General features: G+C 47.5%; 1 protein-coding gene across 1 annotated transcript in view; it reads right to left on the bottom strand.

The window, feature by feature from the left end:
• Nucleotides 1-279: 279 nt before the first annotated feature.
• The window catches only part of LOC142245516 (rho GTPase-activating protein 17-like), a 105,583-nt gene continuing 87,323 nt past the window's right edge, over nt 280-18,539 (bottom strand). Inside the window, 9 exon segments of the mRNA XM_075318277.1 lie at nt 280-3,128; nt 13,241-13,816; nt 14,812-14,963; nt 15,042-15,118; nt 15,121-15,268; nt 15,347-15,372; nt 15,374-15,498; nt 15,820-15,911; nt 17,685-17,798. Of these exon segments, the coding sequence (XP_075174392.1) occupies nt 3,016-3,128; nt 13,241-13,816; nt 14,812-14,963; nt 15,042-15,118; nt 15,121-15,268; nt 15,347-15,372; nt 15,374-15,498; nt 15,820-15,911; nt 17,685-17,798 (1,423 nt within the window). The 3' untranslated portion in view covers nt 280-3,015.

Raw genomic sequence — 18,539 nt, 5'->3', positions numbered from 1 at the left:
CTGACAAGTGCCTCCTTCATGGCATCAGGATTCCCTAAAGATGGTGTCGCTTTCTGCAGAATAATGGTAAGTCAAGAATGGTCCGAGAGATTAAGAAGATCTCATTGGTAGATGCAATGTCCTTTGCAGTGAGTGCCCCCTAGAGGTGTTTGCAGGAACAAATAACTGCACAGCAGGCAGCAGGTTCAGACCTATGGCTCTTTGCAAAGTGCCATTTATGAGTTAATTGCCGCAGATCTCAGTTATTCGACATGAGAAATAACAAAAGAAATTAACCTCACAACCATTTTATTATTTCCTTAGAAACAGGAAATTTATTACAACAGAAACCTTCTTAAAGTGTGCCAAAAATATATAATTTATATCACATTAGTATCTGTCCGACCGTATCCAAAGTACATAATAAATGCCGCCGTCGCGCTACCTCCGGGCTGGGGGGGAAACAGCAAAAACTAAACAAAAAAAAGGGGGGCAGCACTGTATATAATGAGCAAATAGCCGAGATGGAGAAACCGCTGCAACATTTGTAATAAATCATTTAGAGAAAAATAAAAATAAAAAATATATATATATTCTCGCTCTGAACTTGTGACACAAGAGATCAATGTCAATCCAAAAAGGAAGAACGGGTGCCTATACCATGGCAGTGTATACATACCATGTATATAGGAAGCAGCTTCTATCGCCACCTGGCGGTTGTGAAAGGCACTGCAATTTTGTCAATTTTAATACCTTTGGCAGCTCATTAAATTATTCCTGCCCAATGTCCATTGCTATAGTGTAGAATATTGGTAGGGGTCAGGAACGGCCGGCCATAATTTAGTCGCATTATGGCTGCAGTTCCTAGATCCCCATGGCTTCCATATACAGTGCCACACTGGTCTATAGTTTACATCTGGTTTTACAGCTTAGCTCCATTAACGTGCGGCTTTTCCTAATCCTGGATGACCCCTGTGAAGCCAAAGTGCAGATACTAACCTGTAGGCGCAGTGAACTCCAACTATTCTCACCACTAAGGGGAGCTGTCTGCACACTACCTATGAAACTGTCATTAGCTCCCCCTAGTGGTGGCAGCAGGCAGAATAAATCTTATTGACCGCAGGAAGGGGAACATTTTCCATTGGACAACCAGCGAGCTGGCAGATTTGAGCAGTCACAGAGGGCAGATCCGAATCTCTTCAAGTATCAAAACCCCAAATATCACATAATGACTTAATTATTGAGAAATTGGACACAGCCGTGGTTTAGAAGGACATCCTCATTACAGTTTCTCCCCTGCACAGTAGCACTCTGATCACCTGTGCAGGGAGCAACAGCACAGCCCTGGTTTAAAGACTGCCGGATTTCTGCATAGTAGAGCCCTGATCGCCTGTGCAGGGAGCAGCAGCACAGCTCTGGAGACTGCTGTATCCCTGCACAGTAGAGCCTTGATCGCCTGCGCAGGGAGCAGCAGCACAGTCGATCCCTGATTGCCTGTGCAGGGAGCAGCAGCACAACCCTGGTCTGAAGACTGCTGGATCCCTGCACAGTAGGACCCTGATTGCCTGTGCAGGGATCAGCGGCATAGCCCTGGAGACTGCTGGATCCCACAGTAGGACCCTGATCACCTGCGTAGGGAGCAGCAGCACAGCTCTGGTCTGAAGACTGCTGGATCCCTGCACAGTAGGGCCCTGATCGCCTGCGCAGGGAGTAGCAGCACAGCCCTGGTCTGGAGACTGCTGGATCCCTGCACAGTAGGGCCCTGATCGCCTGCGCAGGGAGCAGCAGCACAGCCCTGGAGACTGCTGGATCCCTGCACAGTAGAGGCCCTGATCGTCTGCGCAGGTAGCAGCAGCACAGCCCTGGAGACTGCTGGATCCCTGCACAGTAGAGGCCTAGTGGCCTGCGCAGGAAGCAGCAGCACAGCCCTGGTCTGGAGACTCTGCTGGATCCTTGCACAGCCGGGTGACCACGAGAGCTGCCGTGCAAAGTAGCACTGGCATAACCCCCTCATTCTCAATATCGGTGGGGGTCCCAACATATAACATGAAGCTATATTGGCCATCACTTAAGAAAGGAATACCCCTTTAAAGAAAAAGATCTGTATCTTGCAATTAATGATATATACACCTTCTCTGGGATTTTTTTTTGGGGGTGGGGGTGGGGGAATTGTGGTGGTAGGATGAGGGTCTATGAGCCAAAACCTTTTCTAATGAAAGCCATGACCTTCCCCTGATCACTACACCAATTAGTAACTTGCAAAACTGACCACAGTATTAAGACTAGTGCAGGACGTCCAGGGCGTGGGGTGGGGGAGGAGGGGCAAAGACCCCGGGACCCTCTCTGAATCCGCACCGTCAGATGTAATTCAGTGCTAGACGAGCAAACATGCAAAAATGGCAGTAGCAGCAGAGCAGAAGTTCCTAAAAAGGCGAAAAAAAAATGAGTAAACCAAATAAATGAGTCTTAAAAGGTTACATGAACAGTGAACAGGTTCCTACCGACAGTCTCCGCGCCCCCCGGAGGGCAAGTATGGAAGGGGCGCAGAGGGGTACACCCTATAGATGGTAACTGAACGCCAGCAGTTCCCAAAAAGACCATGTGCCCGTGACATCCTTTATTGTTTTGCAGATTTTCGGACTCTTCCATCTGAAATGTGCAGAACGGTCTCCATTTATTTTCTTGGAGCACAAAGAAGAACAAGGGGGAAGAAATAATGCGTGGAAGTGTATCGGTGGAATGTCTGCAGAGGCTCCGCCCCCTCCGGCTAAATACATCATCTTAATAGTGGCATAAACTAGAAATATATATATATTTATATAGACTGGTCCATCAGGTCCGCACAGACGGCCGGCACAAGGCCTCATCCAGAAGGTAAGACGCCTCAGGTCATTGAAAGTCCTTCAAGAACCGTAAAGACAACCCGGGGTGGAGGAAGGAGCTTCTCGCTGCTGGGTCTTCAGGAGACGACCGTCGCTGGTCTGTGGGGCTGGAGCGTCCAGATTGGTGGAGTGCAGACCCCCCCTGTCTGGCCTCTTACAGAGCGGTGCTCTCCACGTCTGTGTCAAGGAGGACGACCGGCAGCGGATGAGGATCTACAATGGGAACCGTGCAAATAGATTCAGGAAGAAGATGGCCTGGGACCGGATCTGGAAGGAAAGATGGAGGTCAAGACATAAAACATGGGAGAACATCTGGATTGGGTCCAAATCATTATAGAGATGGGGCCGGGGGCTTCTAATCCCCAGAATTTGTAAATACTTTCCTTTACTCGTCTTGTACTGGTCTGGAGCTACCTGGGGTGTCCATACGTGTCTTAAAGGGATTATACTAATTAGACATCCCCTTTAACGCCGATGACCAGCTGATCACTGTGGGCGTCAGCAGCGACAACTCTTGTGATCAGCAGCAATCTGAGTGATAAGTGGTCGCTTTCCCCACAGCACCACCACAGGGCAAAAAAGGTATTACACATACTGATTAGTGTTCTCTTTCCCTACAGCACCCCCGCAGGACAAAAAAAGGTATTACACATGCTAATAAGTGGACACTTTCCCTACAGCACCTCTGCAGGATAAAAAAAGGTATTACACATGCTGATTAGTGGTCTCTTTCCTTACAGCACCCCCGCAGGATGAAAAAGGTATTACACATGCTGATAAGTGGTTGCTTTGCCTCTAGCACCCCCGCAGGACAAAAAAGGTATTATACATGCTGATAAGTGGTTGCTTTCCCTACAGCACCACCACAGGACAAAAAAAGGTATTACACATGCTGATTAATGGTTGCTTTCTCTACAGCACTCCCGCAGGAAAAAAAAGGTATTACACATGCTGATTAGTGGTTGCTTTCTCTACAGCACTCCCGCAGGAAAAAAAAAGGTATTACACATGCTGATTAGTGGTTGCTTCTCTATAGCATTTCTGCAGGACAAAAAAAAAAGGTATTACACATGCTGATTAGTGGTCGCTTTCCCTACAGCACCTCTGCAGGACAAAAAAGGTATTACACATGCTGATAAGTGGTCTCTTTCCCTACAGCACTCCCGCAGGACAAAAAAGGTATTGCACATACTGATAAGTGGTTGTTTTCCCTATAGCACCTCTGAAGGATAAAAAAGGTATTACACCTTGCTATCAAACCCTCCCGAAAGACCATCCTTGTAGCCCCTGTGAATAAGGTGATGGTTTCCCACTAAGACAGGCGATAACCGCTTCCACCATTAAGTGATTAATGACCACTTCTGTAGGAATCCTAGTTATAGAGAAGAAGTGCATTGTGGGAGCTCAAATGTGACTTACACTACACCCATTGCTGGCACCTGGACTATAGGGTGGCAGAAATTGCTTCTGGTTGCAATGGCAACCAGCAGGAGGATAAATGCAGCTTGAAAATTGACCAGATGAAATGACATAAAACAACTAAGTCTGTACAAAACCAGTAAAGCAAAGTAAATGCAAAACGACCAAATATTGCAAGTAGCGTCGGGTCTCTTAATGGGAAATTATTTTTTATTGTTGAAAGTGCAAAATCTCATCTGCCAAATTGTGTGATGTTGAAGCAATAAGTCCTTATACGTGGATCCCTCGTATTAGATGCTACATCGATAAGAAGGGTCTACAGTGCAAAAATCATAAAAAAAAAAATGCAGCAATACCACCCATGGCCTGCAGAGGTCACTGTTTACTTACAGGAAGATGGGGATGATTGCAAGTTCTTAAGGCCCCGAAGAACAAGCCGTGTCCTCCAGAAATTGATGGGAAACGTAATAACGTGATTGGCCGATGAAAATTACATCCATTGGCAACAACAACAGTGACCCCTTCAGGTTGCTCGAAGAAAAGACTGATAAAGGGGTATTCTATGTATTACCCATCCCCAAGGTAGGCAATAAGTGCTAGACCACTTGGGATTGACACCAATCACAAGGCTACAAGACTGGAGGGGAATGGACGGAGCGGCGGTGCAATGAACTCTTAAGGAGCACCACCGTGCGCGCTCGACCTCCACCCTGGGTGCAGCTGAGGGGAACAGAGGCTGCCCCTGATCTGGCCTTTATCACCTACCCAATAGATACATGCTGCCCCTTTAAGAAAGCCGTGTATACTACTGTTCAAGAATGGACGTCCCATTTAGCCCGCCAATGAGTGTGATGACGCAAACAGGGCGTAGGTTAACCCTTCAAGACCGATCAGGTCACATTGGTGTCTGTGGGTTGTGTGTAAAGGGGAAATCCACTTGCGAGACTCCTATAGTATAAGGTGGTCGTCCTTAAAGGGAGATTTTCCCAACAAGCAAAGTTGATTTTAATCAATAGATCTTGGAATAATAATAATTTCCACAATTGGATGTAATTAAAAATAATGTTCCTGTGCGGAGATAATCTTATATATGTGTCCCTGCTGTGTAATGGCCGTGTCTGAACCGTACAGAGACATGGTCTGATCATACCACATCTCCTGGGTCGGGGAGGATATAAAAGAGTATTAAGACTTTACAGCACGGGATCATAAATTATTCTGTGAGGTAAAACATTTTCCTGCTAGTTTTTTAAAAGAAATGTTTTACCTCAAAGAAAGAATAATTCCTGTGCTGAAATGATCTTATATATGTCTCCCTGCTATGTGCTGTGTAATGGCCGTGTCTCCTGGACAGGGGAGGATGCAAAAGAATATACAGACATTAAATCAAAAGGATCACAGCTGATTCTTTCTGTGAGGTAAAATAATTCCCTGCTAGATTTTTAAAAGTGTTTTACCTCAAAGAAAGAATAATTCCTGTGCCGAGATGATCTTATACATCTATCCCTGCTATGTACTATGCAATGGCCGTGTCTCACCATAAAGACATATGGTCTGATCATATCACAGTTCATGGGCAGGAGGGGGGGAATGAACGCCAAAGAGTAAACAGACATTACAGCTGATTCTGTCTGTGAGGTAATACATTTCCCTGCCTGATTTTAATAAAATTGTTGTACCTCAAAGAAAGAATAGTTTGCGATCACATGTAGTAATGTCTGTATACTTTTCTTGCTTAGACAGAACAGGATCAAAGCTGATTCTGTGCATTCTGTGAGGTAAAACATTTCCCTGCTTGCTTTTTTAAAAACGGTTTTACCTCAAAGAATAATTTGCGATCCTGTGCTGTAATGTTTGTATACTTTATTACTTCCTCCCCTGCCCAGCAGCTGTAGTATGAGCAGACCATGACCCTGTACGGTCAGACACAGCCATTACACAGCAGGGACACATATATAAGATTATCTCAGCACAGGGACATTTTTTTTAAATGACATCCAATTGTGGAAATTATTATTGTTCCAAGATCTATTGATTAAAAGCAACTTTGTTTGTGGGGGAAAAACCCCTTTAAATTTCAAGCTGCAAAACTACAACTCCCAGCATGCCCTTTAACGTTGGGAGCTGTGGTTCTGCAACAGTCGCAAGTTGGCGACCACTAGTGAAATGGATTTATGCTCACACTAATATATACTACAGCTGAAACATCAGTCTCTGTATTAGGAGTTCCCCTTTAAATAGGTGTGTTACAGAGGAGTCCCATAACATTCTGGATTGGGTTAATGGAGTGAAGCAAATCATATTTTTGACCTGTGAGCCCTAGTGATTGTGTATTACCAGGGATGCATAAAGGGGGACCCCTCGGGGGGTATAACAGGCGCCTCGTTGGGGTTCTTGTGCGGTTGCAAATTTCTGCCAACATGCCTGTGTGCAGGGGTTTAGGAAGAGGGGAGGCAAATACCACCCCCCCACCCCCCCGGTGGAGCCCACATGCAGGGTTAGTCTGCGCATTACAAGCCCGCTCAGGGCCACACACTGTTAGTACCCGGCACATGAACATCCAAGCATGATTGGTGGGGACAAGTGTCAGTAACGTGTGTTTCGGCCAATCACGGGCCTCGGTCCTTACCATCAGAACTTCCCAATCTCAGAGTTACTGAGAATCTCACATCATACATCTGAATTGTTCGATAAAATGGATTATAGTTAGAATCCGGCGGCATGCAAACATGTAACAAGCAGAAGACGCTCAGAATTCTAGATAATAGCTTATTTTGTTCCTCTGTTATTCCTCCTGGCAATGTATAAAAATATCCCGACAACTGGGTGCTAGCCAGATAGATGGGGGTTGTGATCATACGATGTGACACTGTCCAATCACTGCGCACAGGATCAGACAATGGGACAAACCCTACTGGCAAACCAATGTCTTCCAGGAGGAACAACAGAGAGATGTTCCAATGCAAAGTTGTAATAAAAAGTCTGATCAAAAATGCATTACATGGGGTCATAACACTAACTTTCCGATTTGTATTATTTTTTTTTATTCTCCACAATTTTAGATAATAGATTTTTCTTGTTCCTCTGTTATTCCTCCTGACAATGTAAACATCCTGACAACTGGGCGTTAGCCAGATGGGGGTTGTGGCCATACACACTGTCCAATCAATGCGCACAGGATCAGACAATGGGATAAACCAATTGGCAACCCCCTTGTTAATTAATTCATGTATTTCCAGGAGGAACAACAGAGGGATGTCCCAATGCAAAACTAATAAAAAGTCTGATCAAAAAATTATTACATGGGGTCATGACACTAAATTTTCGATTTGTATTATTTATTTTTATTCCCCACAATTTTAGACAACAGATTTTTCTCGTTCCTCTGTTATTCCTCCTGGCAATGTACATATCATGATAACTGGGTGTTACACAGATGAGGGTTGTGGCCATACACACTATCAAATCAATGTGCACAGGATCAGACGATGGGACAAATCAATTGGCAGCCCAATTGTTTATTCATTCATGTATTTCCAGGAGGAACAACAGAGGGAGTTCATAATGCTTAAGCTGCAATAAAAAGTATGATCGATAAATGATTACATGGGGTTTCGATTTGTATTTTTTTTTTCTGATCAAGTATTTTTAATAATTGTAGTCATCCTAGTTATAAGATCTCTGCTTGCTGCACAGAAATGGGAACATGGACTTTAATCAAAACGTATGACTTTTCACCCACGGGTGGAGAGTCTGATTTGTGGGGGTCTACCCATCAATCACAAGAGGGTCCGTTGACCCCGACCAATTCAGGGGGAACCCTCCCAATCACAAGAAGGGTGATCTCAATAATGAGGGTCCCGAGACCCCGACCAATCGGGGAATTCCTCCCATTTGCAGATTGAGTGACTGACGAAGGCAAAACATCGCTCAGGTATCTGTGGCAGACACACACAGTCTGAACACAGACCACCACTCTATTGAAACAGGGGGACTCAGGACCCCCAATCTCATAATTGGCTTTAAGCCTCTGATGATGAAGAATGTTCCCACTGACAGCAAGCAGAGGTCCTGAAATGCTGAGGCAGCATGGGAGAAATTTGCACAGGTTCTTCATATTGATAGATTTGGATTTTCCCCCTTGCATACTCTGATGTTGGATAATGATCGGTGTGGCGACATAATTTGCATTACTCTATAACGCCTCCAACCTGTGGCTCTTCAGGGTTTGCAAAACTGCATGCTGGGAGTTGTAGTTTTGCAACAGCTGGAGCGCTACAGGCTGGCGACCGTGTGCAATAATCTGCGTATAGTACCGAGCTATTGACACCAGCCACCCGGCTCTGCTACACTCACATCTACAGTTGAAGGGGAATACGTAAATCACCGGCCTCTGTGCACGCAATGGCTGGCACTATCACTGGGCGGGGGGGGGGCGAGACTGAGGGGTCGCACATCGCTACAATCTACTACAGCAGCTAGTTACCAAAACCTAATGTGTTTTGTGCTGTTCTTGGGGTTCATTATTGAAGCGGGGACATGCTGCAAACTGTATGCATACCGAATGATCATCTGTCCCCATACAGTTCACAATATATGTGTAAAAATTCATTTAAAGGGTTAATGCCATCTAGTTGAATATGGGTATTGTTGGATAGAGCTTGTAAAAGCAAGCACTTTTGCCATTTACTGCTTGTTAAAATTTGTAGCCGTTCTTGAGATATTACCAGTTTTCTTTTGTCTACAGCTTGTTGCCTAGGAGACCGACCGACCGTTGCGGTCTAGCTCGTAAGCCTTTTGCTAAAGCTTGCTCGGGATTAGGAGGGCTCCAGCGTATTCCAGCTTCAACACAGCGCAATAAATAAGAGCTTGTAATCCCTACACATGTTTCGCTGACTAGCAGAGGTGGACGGCTTCTAAGCCCTGTGCATGTTTTGCTGCCTAGCAGAGGTGGACAGCTTCCAAGCCCTACGCATGTTTCACTGCCTAGCAGAGGTGGACGGCTTCCAAGCCCTACGCATGTTTCACTGCCTAGCAGAGGTGGATGGCTTCCAAGCCCTACGCATGTTTCACTGCCTAGCAGAGTTGGATGGCTTCCAAGCCCTACGCATGTTTCACTGCCTAGCAGAGGTGGATGGCTTCCAAGCCCTACGCATGTTTTGCTGCCTAGCAGAGGTGGACAGCTTTCAAGCCCTACGCATGTTTCACTGCCTAGCAGAGGTGGACGGCTTCCAAGCCCTACGCATGTTTCACTAATTAGCAGAGGTGGACGGCTTCCGAGGAAACGAAAAGTAAACAAAAGAAAAATGTCAATATCTCACAAACGGCTGAAAATTTTAACAGGCAGTAAATTGCAAATGTGCTGCGTTAACAAGCTCTATCCAGCAATACCCATATTTATGGAGATGGGATTAACCCTTTAAATGAGCACCAAATGACATGTTATGCCATCGTTCCCCAGTAACTGAGTAATGGAACTGTAACTCACTCACTTGCGTTTCTCTTCCTCACCATTTTCAGGATCTATTTTGCTGTCAGTGAATGCAAATATACCACCGGAGCGATACCATGCAATATTATGCAGCCGATCATTGATCGCAGGAACCAATGATTGGCTGCAGTGGTCAAATGTTTGTAAAAAAAATTTATTAAACCAGAAGTGAATTGTCCATCAATGACCATGATGTATTTTCAGTCTCTAAACAAGTGTATTCCCATTCACAGACTGCAAACGGAGATCTTGGATGAAAATTAAAAGTTTTGGGTTTTTTTGTGCTTTTTTTTCCCCCTCTTGACCTTTATTTGTAGAAGCGATATTTAGCGATTTCTCTATAGTCACAGTTTAGTGATTATAGTGACATAAGCGCAGGGGTAACGAGCTGCAATCAATGCAGGGGCTAAATCAATGCGGATCAGGCCCAGGGGGGGTGGGGGGGTGAATCGCTGGTGAGGATCCAGATGTGAAGAGAAGAGACAGGTATGGTGCACGGTGGTGAGAAGGTGCGGATTTAGGTGTTGGTGGGGTGCGGGCACAATAATATCGGGGATGAAATGGGGTGAAATGAATATGGGGGTGCTGCCGAGAACACAAGGCAAAAAGCTGTCAGCACAACACAGGAGCGGTGCACGGTGTCAGCGGGGTACAAACCTTAATACCGGTAACTTTCCCAACCTGTTGAAGGCACCATAGACAGAACTATTAGGAAGCGCAGATCACAGCCCATGGGCACCCCCCGTCCGACCCCCTATAACCTTCTACATGACCCCCTAAATGCCAAGCTGAAAGCAAACAGCCAGTGATCGCCAGCATCAGCCAGTGCAAACGGATGCCACCTCTATTGTGGGCACAAGGCAAAAAAAAGCCCAAAATGCAGCTAAGGAGTGCAAAGTAACCTTCATCCCCCTCCTATGTGCCCCATCGGGTCACAGGTAAGCCCCGTATTTTTCGTTTTATAAAACGCACCCCAAATTTAGAGCGAGGAAAGGTAAAAAAAAAAATAAAAATAAAAAAAATATATGGGGTCCAGGGAGGGGAGCACCGGTGGTTCGGGGGTGACAGAAGGCAGAGGCGGTGCTGCTCTATAAGGGGACTGTTCTGTGCCGGTACTGTGCAGCGTGGCTCTGCTATGTGTCTCATTGCACCGAACAGAGGCCGGGGCGGCCCCGCACCGAACAGAGGCCGGGGCGGCCCCGCACCGAACAGAGGCCGGGGCGGCCCCGCACCGAACAGAGGCCGGGGCGGCCCCGCACCGAACAGAGGCCGGGGCGGCCCCGCACCGAACAGAGGCCGGGGCGGCCCCGCACCGAACAGAGGCCGGGGAGGCCCCGCACCGAACAGAGGCCGGGGAGGCCCCGCACCGAACAGAGGCCGGGGAGGCCCCGCACCGAACAGAGGCCGGGAGCGGCCCCGCACCGAACAGAGCTGTACAGCAGCCCCGCACCGAACAGAGCTGTACAACAGCATTCTCCTGCCATCTGTGACCACCCCTTACCCACCCCTCTTACCCACCCCTTACCCACCCCTCTTACCCACCCTCCCAAATTTCTGGGAGGAAAAGTGCGTCTTATAATCCGAAAAATACGGTAATACAGGGGCTTCCTCTTTAAGTGGGTGCTGTGTGTACCCCATTATCCCTCAACGTTTCATCATTCTCCAGTCTAGGATTTAAAGGGACACTTTTTAGCGAGTCTGGACAAAATTATCCTATTATAAACAAGGAAGAGGGAGAGGCTCCTGCTGCAGCTAGTTGTTAATGAGAAAGAGAAGGGAGGACATCGCTGAGCCTTTTTTTTTAGTATTGGGTGCCCTAACCCTTGTCGGATACCAGGGGGTCAAATGTGACCTCATACAGACTGGTAGCATTAGTGATTTTTTTTTATGGCACCAGACAAGGGTAAAATAGTTCAGCTATTCCTCATAACCTTCTCCTTTCCATTAAAACAATCTTATGTATCCCAGACTCTCAGCCATTTCCCCCCTTCTTCTCCTTCCTGAGAACTGATTGCAGCAGGAGCCTCTCCCCAATGCCCTGTTGGCAACAGGATAAATGTCAGCTCTTTTACTAACCACCTCCCAGCTGAAAATGGTACAGATTAGCAAGATTAAAGGGGTTGTCCACTTTAGGGATTTTTTTTTTTACTTCTATGCATGTATTTGGGGGGGGGGGGGGGGGGAGATTTTTGCAATTGGGTTTCATTAAAGATTGTGCATGCTTTGGTTTCATATTTTGCACATTGAACTTTGATGTGGTCTGTGGTCATCAATCTGCTGAGAGGAGCTCAGAAAAGGACAGATAGAGTTAGGCTAAGATCACAAGTCCAGTAATCATCTGTTAGATCGGATCCTGCAGAGATCCATTGGGGAAAAAAGTTTTTCGTCCGTTGTTAAATAACAGATGTCTGCAGGATCCATTTTTTTTTTTTATCATTGGAGTCTATGGAGAATGGATCCGTTAACGGATCGCTTATTTATCTTCCATTTGAAACGGTTCCTGTAAGAAAAAAACGGATCGGTTATGAATGCAAGAAAAACGGACGACTAAATAGCAATCAGGTAACGGATCCGTTCTCCATAGACTCCAATGTTAAAAAAAAAAAAAAAAAAAAAAAAATAGATCCTGCAGAAATCATTGGAGTCTATGGAGAACGGATCCGTTACTTGATTGCTATTTAGTCGTCCGTTTTTCTTGCATTTGTAACAGATCCATTTTTTTCTTACAGGATCTGTTTCAAATGGAAGATAAATAGCGATCTGTCAATAGATCCGTTCTCCAGGTTAAAAACCCCCCCAAAAAAGACGGATCCGACAGAAATCATTTGGCCACTGGATCTCTGCAGGATCCGTTCTAACAGATGATTACTGGACAAGTGAACTCAGCCTTACAAACTCTCCCGACAGAATGCGCTCACTGCTGGATGCTCAGTTAACTCGCTCTGCAGGCGGCAATAGTGGATGTAGGAGGCAAATGGTGCAAAACGTTTTATGGAACCAAATTGCAAAAATCATTTTTTAGCCAAAAATACATTTATTTAAATAACAAAAAAATGTCCCTAAAATGTGGACAACCTTTTTAACCCCTTTGCTCTCTGCAGGGATATTTTGGACTTTTTCGCGGAAGTTAAAGTTGACCCTTTTAATCTCGAAGCTTAGTGCTCTTTTTTTAGGTTCCCATTCGTGACCCGTGGTCTATCTGTATCATTGTGTCTGTTATGGGGGGATAAAATAGGGACCGGTTGCAAGACTGGTGCCAGTCGTGGGGGTCTATAATACTAGTTTGGGTTCGTAGTGTCCCCCTATGAGAATGTGACTTGAGGACATATCACATGGGGGTGTTAAAAGTATCGGAGAGCCTTATGTGATTAGCAAAAGTAAAAAAAAGCAAACCCCAAAATAAATACTAATCTACTACATAACGTCGCCCCTTAATTTACGTGGGGTCTGGACGCGCCCCTGTACTCACCAGTGACGACTTTAGATGTAGATCCTGGAGGAGCGTCCACAGATGGTTGAGATGTGGGGGGCTGGGGTGGAGGGGGCACCGTGGGTCGTACACGGGGTTTGGGGACCGGGCGCTGTCGGGGTAGGGTGCCCGTATTGTTTGGGGCAGATGTCAGTGTAGCATCGGGGAGACTCGGGTGGTCGGAGAGGGGAGGAGGAGTATCTGGAGGTGTTGGAGACTGTGATGGACTGGAGGACAGATCGGTGCTTGATGCCGTGGGGGCCGCACCTGTGAGGATGGTGGTAGGCTTGGGCTGCGGGGTCGGCTGGCTGGGTGGTTGTGGGGGTGGGTGGTTAGGAGCTTGGATAATGGGCAGGCTGCCCGAATGCCTGCGTGGTAAGGTGCCGTAGGAGTATGCAGAAGGTGCCGCCGATCCGCCTTGGTTACTTGTAACACTGGGAGGAATAGCATTGTGATTGGATGGTTTGGGTAAGACAGTAGGGGGTGCGTTAGCGGCCACGGGCAGACTCGGATTCACGGATTGAAATGGAGGGGGGATTGCTGGTTTTGGGGGTGCCGGGGCAGGTTTCTTGGTAGCTAAAAAAAAAATAAAATAAAAATATAATCATTAGAATTTGACAAAATAATCAAAAACACACAAAACAATTACATAAGAGAAATCAGGTCAAAAAGCGCTGAAATATCCTAGAAAGCACTGTATTTTTCGGATTATAAGAAACACACTTTTCCTCCCAAAAAACTTGGGAGGAAAATGAGGGGTACGTCTAAAAATCAGAATGTAGCTTACCGAGGGGTGGTGAAGAGGGGTCACAGGAGGCCGGGGCAATGCTCTGTGCAACAGGCGGTGAGAAAGGGGCCATTCTGAAGATGTTGGTGGTGCGGACTTCAAATAATGGCGCCTATAGTTCGTGCATGCGCAGATGGGGCTCTCGGCTCAGGATCTCATCTACGCATGCACCGCCTCCGGCCCTTTTATCTCCCAGCAGTGGACTTAAGGAAAATGGCGCCTGGAGGTGGCGTGTGGGCAGATGAGATCTCTGCTCGTCATTGAGCCGATAACTCAATCTGCGCACACACCGGACTCCGGCCGCCATTTCTTTGATGCCCGCACCTCCAACTTTTTCAGAATGGCCCATGAATCACCGCCCGCAGCGAGAACCAGGACCGAGCAGCCGCCCGCAGCCCCGGGACCGAGCAGCCGCCCGCAACCCCGGGACCGAGCAGCCGCCTGCAAAGAGTATCTGAGCCCCCCTCTGCACCGTCCGCAGCATCTCCGTACTTCAGCACCACCCCTGCCTCCTGTGACCCCCCCACTCCACCACCGCTACTGCCCCTTCTCCCTGGTAAAACACCATCGGATTATAAAACCGACCCCCTTTACTTAACCTTTTTTTTCCCTCTAAATTTGGGGTGCGTCTTATAATCTGGTGCGTCTTATACAATGAAAAATATGGTATATACCATCACTTCATATAATGAAACTATCCCTTTAACATCTGCTTGACCACCCCTTCACTGCAGCCCCCGATAGCAGGCACTCTGGGTCCCCCCCCACAGATATGGCCCTTTACCTCGCCGACTGGAGTGAGGGCTGGGATTGGCAGTGCCTTGCTGTGCAGGAACGGCTGCTAACTGGTTTGTGCTCCCACTGGAGGGTGGGTGATTCCCATTCCGCAGAGATGGCGGGGTGGTCGCTGTTGGGGTTTCTTTGGTCTTGTTCGAGCTGTAGGCAAGAGAACGACAAAATGTCAGAATTTAAGAAATAAAAATCAGAATAAATAATCCCGTGCCTTGTGCTCACCTGGGCTCCTCCTGTCCATGGCCCGGTGCAGGATCCGTAGACGCTACTGGCTGAACCGGCACAGAATTTGCTGCGGCGGTGGCGTCGGATGAACCTCCTCCGGCTCTGCTGGTGGTCCGCCTTCGCTGGGTGGCAGCGGAGGTTGAAAGGCAGGAGACGCGTGTTTTCTGGTGAGGGTCCCGCTTCTCCTCGGGTTGAACTGAAAGTCTAGCACTTTAATGCCGATGCTGCAAGGAGACGAGGCGACAGAGTCATGGCCAAATCCGACAGTCGTCAGCGGCGTACGGTTTACTCCCGTTACTCACTTTTCCTTCTTCAAAAGGTCGCCGTCCCATCACCGCCATGCTCACCGGCCTCTTGCGTTCCATGGCGCTGAACTCATAGTGCGCGGTGTCGTTATTTTGATGGGATGTGGGAGCAGCCGCCGCGAAGGCACCGGAGACGTTAAAATCCAGCTCTGAATCAATAAGAGGAGATATAAGGAGATTAATGGGACAAACAAGTGACGGAGCACCCCTAAAGACCCCAATAAAGTCGGGCAAACTCGCTATGGAGCCCCCTGACTATTCCCCGGCAGATTATGTTGGTTCTCTGATGGGCGATGCTTTTGTTTGGGGCAGAGATAAACCTCCGACAGACAATTTTAGCAGAACACAGGGGGGCTCGGCTGAGTCGAGTGCCCCTTTTTAAGGGGAAGTCGGGGGGAGATCGAACGATTATTTGACAGCCATCTAGTGTCTATGGGGATTTCTCTGTATGACTTCTAGAAATGAGATACCTTCAGGGAAGAACCAGTCGGCGTGCTGTATAATGGGCTCAATGATGGTCACCACGTGGACAGACGTCGCAGCAGCCATCTCCGCCAGGGTCCTGTAGAATAACCAAAAAATTATTTCACCTGCTGAGAATGTGTTTGAGCTCAATTAACAGGAAAGAAAACAGGAAGCCAACACGGCAGCCAGAATCAGATTGTTTCCATATATAACAGTAATATTAAAGGGTTAAATTATTTTTATACCAAGAGTTGTTTTGGATCATTTTATCTTCCATGCATCATCAAACATGGAAGAAAAAGAAGAAAAAAAAATAAATAAAATGACCTGATACAACTCTTGGTATAAAATGATTTTGTGCAGAATCAGTCTCCTTCCCCCTCTGGGAGTTGAGAATCCACAAATGCCTGTAAATCACCACTAGGGGGAGTAAAGTAAAGCCAGACTATTATAAAAATCAATGCTAGCTGTACACATCTGTCCCCCGTTTGCTCCCTCTGGTGGTAAACTTGTATTTAAGGCGTTGTTCCACCATTGTTATATTGAGGATCTGCAGCACCTGGCAGCCACCATTACACAATTCATGGAGCATGGCTGTTTAATAGAACAACAGCTGTTATCAAGCAGCACTGGTGTCGGATACCAATCTGATACTGATGACCCATCCTACAAAAGTAGTGGAACAATCCTTTAAAAAGTTAGTACACCCATCAAGAAATGAAGCAGAGGATTTTTTTGTATTTTTTTTTTTTTTTACCCCTTTCAAAACCAGGACATCAGAGGATCCTTCCATGGGAGGGATGAGCGATGACAAGTAAATTATACGTATGTGAACAGATGTGGGTAAGCCGATACACGGAGAAAGAGGGCGGCGCGCTGAAAATTACAGAGCGCGCATGAAGTCTCTCCAAGATGGAAAACCACAGGCCTGGGAACAGCAAACTGACACCCGAACCGCAGCGCCGCACATTCCTGCCCGGCCACAGCACACCAATTTATAGCCAGTTACCATGATGGGACGAGATTGCTAGACCACCGCCACAGCGGAGGAGCGGAGGAGCAATCCCTACTAAACCGGGGGCGAAGCGGACAGCAGAGGAGATCTGCAGAATATATAACTGTACCTTACCTCTGTGCAGGGGACGCGTCGCCACTTTAGCAATGCAGCCCCCGGCTTTCCTCTGTGCAGGGTACGCATCACCACTTAGCACTGCAGCCCCCGGCTTTCCTCTGTGCAGGGGACGTGCTGCCACTTTAGCAATGCAGCCCCCGGCTTTCCTCTGTGCAGGGTACGCGTCACCACTTTAGCACTGCAGGCCCCGGCTTCCCTCTGTGCAGGGTTACGCGTCGCCACTTTAGCACTGCAGCCCCCGGCTTTCCTTTGTGCAGGGTGCGCATTACCACTTTAGCAATGCAGCCCCTGGCTTTCCTCTGTGCAGGGTACGTGTCACCACTTTAGCAATGCAGTCCCCCCCGGCTTTCCTCTGTGCAGGGTACACGTTACCACTTTAGCACTGCAGCCCCCCGGCTTTCCTTTGTGCAGGGTACGTGCCACCACTGTAGCAATGCAGCCCCCCGGCTTTCCTCTGTGCAGGGTACGTGTCACCACTTTAGCAATGCAGTCCCCCCGGCTTTCCTCTGTGCAGGGTACACGTTACCACTTTAGCAATGCAGCCCCTGGCTTTCCTCTGTGCAGGGTACGTGCCACCACTGTAGCAATGCAGCCCCCCGGCTTTCCTCTGTGCAGGGTGCGCATTACCACTTTAGTAATGCAGCTCCCCCTTACTCATCTTCGGTGACCATAAAGCGATGATTTATACTATGGATATGCGATCACTTCTCTGCGCCATTTTTCTTTCCTACTACTTACCCTTCGTGTTTCGACCACAGAAGATTTGGGCCAAGCACAATCGCGATGTTGCTGGGCGTCATCTTGTTCACCTCGCTGCTTTGACTCAGCTTGGCCAAGAACTTTACCAGATACCTGGAGAACAGAGAGCGAGTGTGATAATGGACGGCCACGGACGGGACGATTTTACAAAAATACAAGCTACGATCACAACATTGATGCCGCGAAAGCAGCGGGTGACCAAACAAGACTTCAAGACATCGAGAAAGAAATCGTCAAACTATTGGGCAGTGGGGTGAATAGAGGAGAATCCTTATCACGTGGCCACTAATGCAGACAGCTACAAATAGTCAATAGAGTATTAAAAGGATTTTCTGGTTTGGGAAAACCCACGTCCTCAATGCTCCCAGTGTCCGTTATTGTCTGCAGCCAATCACTAAGCTTAGCAGCACAAGCTGCTAAGAACCAGTGATTGGCTGCAGCGCTGTGGATGGGATATCAGTGCTGAAGTCAATGCAGACACCAGGAGCAATGTCAGAGATTCAGCACTGTACTCAGAGGAAGGGTTAAAGGGAACCTGTCACCAGATTTGGGCCCTATAAGCTGCAGCCACCACCAGTGAGACCTGAGATACTGCATTCTAGAATACTGTATATAAGAGCCCAGGCCACTGTGTAGAATGTAAAAAAAAAGAAAACCACCTACCTTATTTATTTTTTTCACCTAGGGGCAGTCTTGGTCCAATGGGTGTCGCTGCTCTCCGGTCCGGCACCTCCTCTCTGCGGTGATTGCGATCCTCTTTCTACCCAGCATGGATGACGTGTCCTACGTCATGCACCCATTGAGGTACTGCCTGGCATTGAGGTACTGTGCAGG

The sequence above is a fragment of the Anomaloglossus baeobatrachus genome, chromosome 7 (genome assembly GCF_048569485.1).
Source record: "Anomaloglossus baeobatrachus isolate aAnoBae1 chromosome 7, aAnoBae1.hap1, whole genome shotgun sequence".
NCBI lineage: Eukaryota > Metazoa > Chordata > Amphibia > Anura > Aromobatidae > Anomaloglossus > Anomaloglossus baeobatrachus.
The sequence above is the reverse complement of the archived record's forward strand: the minus strand, read 5'-3'. Positions and strand labels throughout refer to the sequence as shown.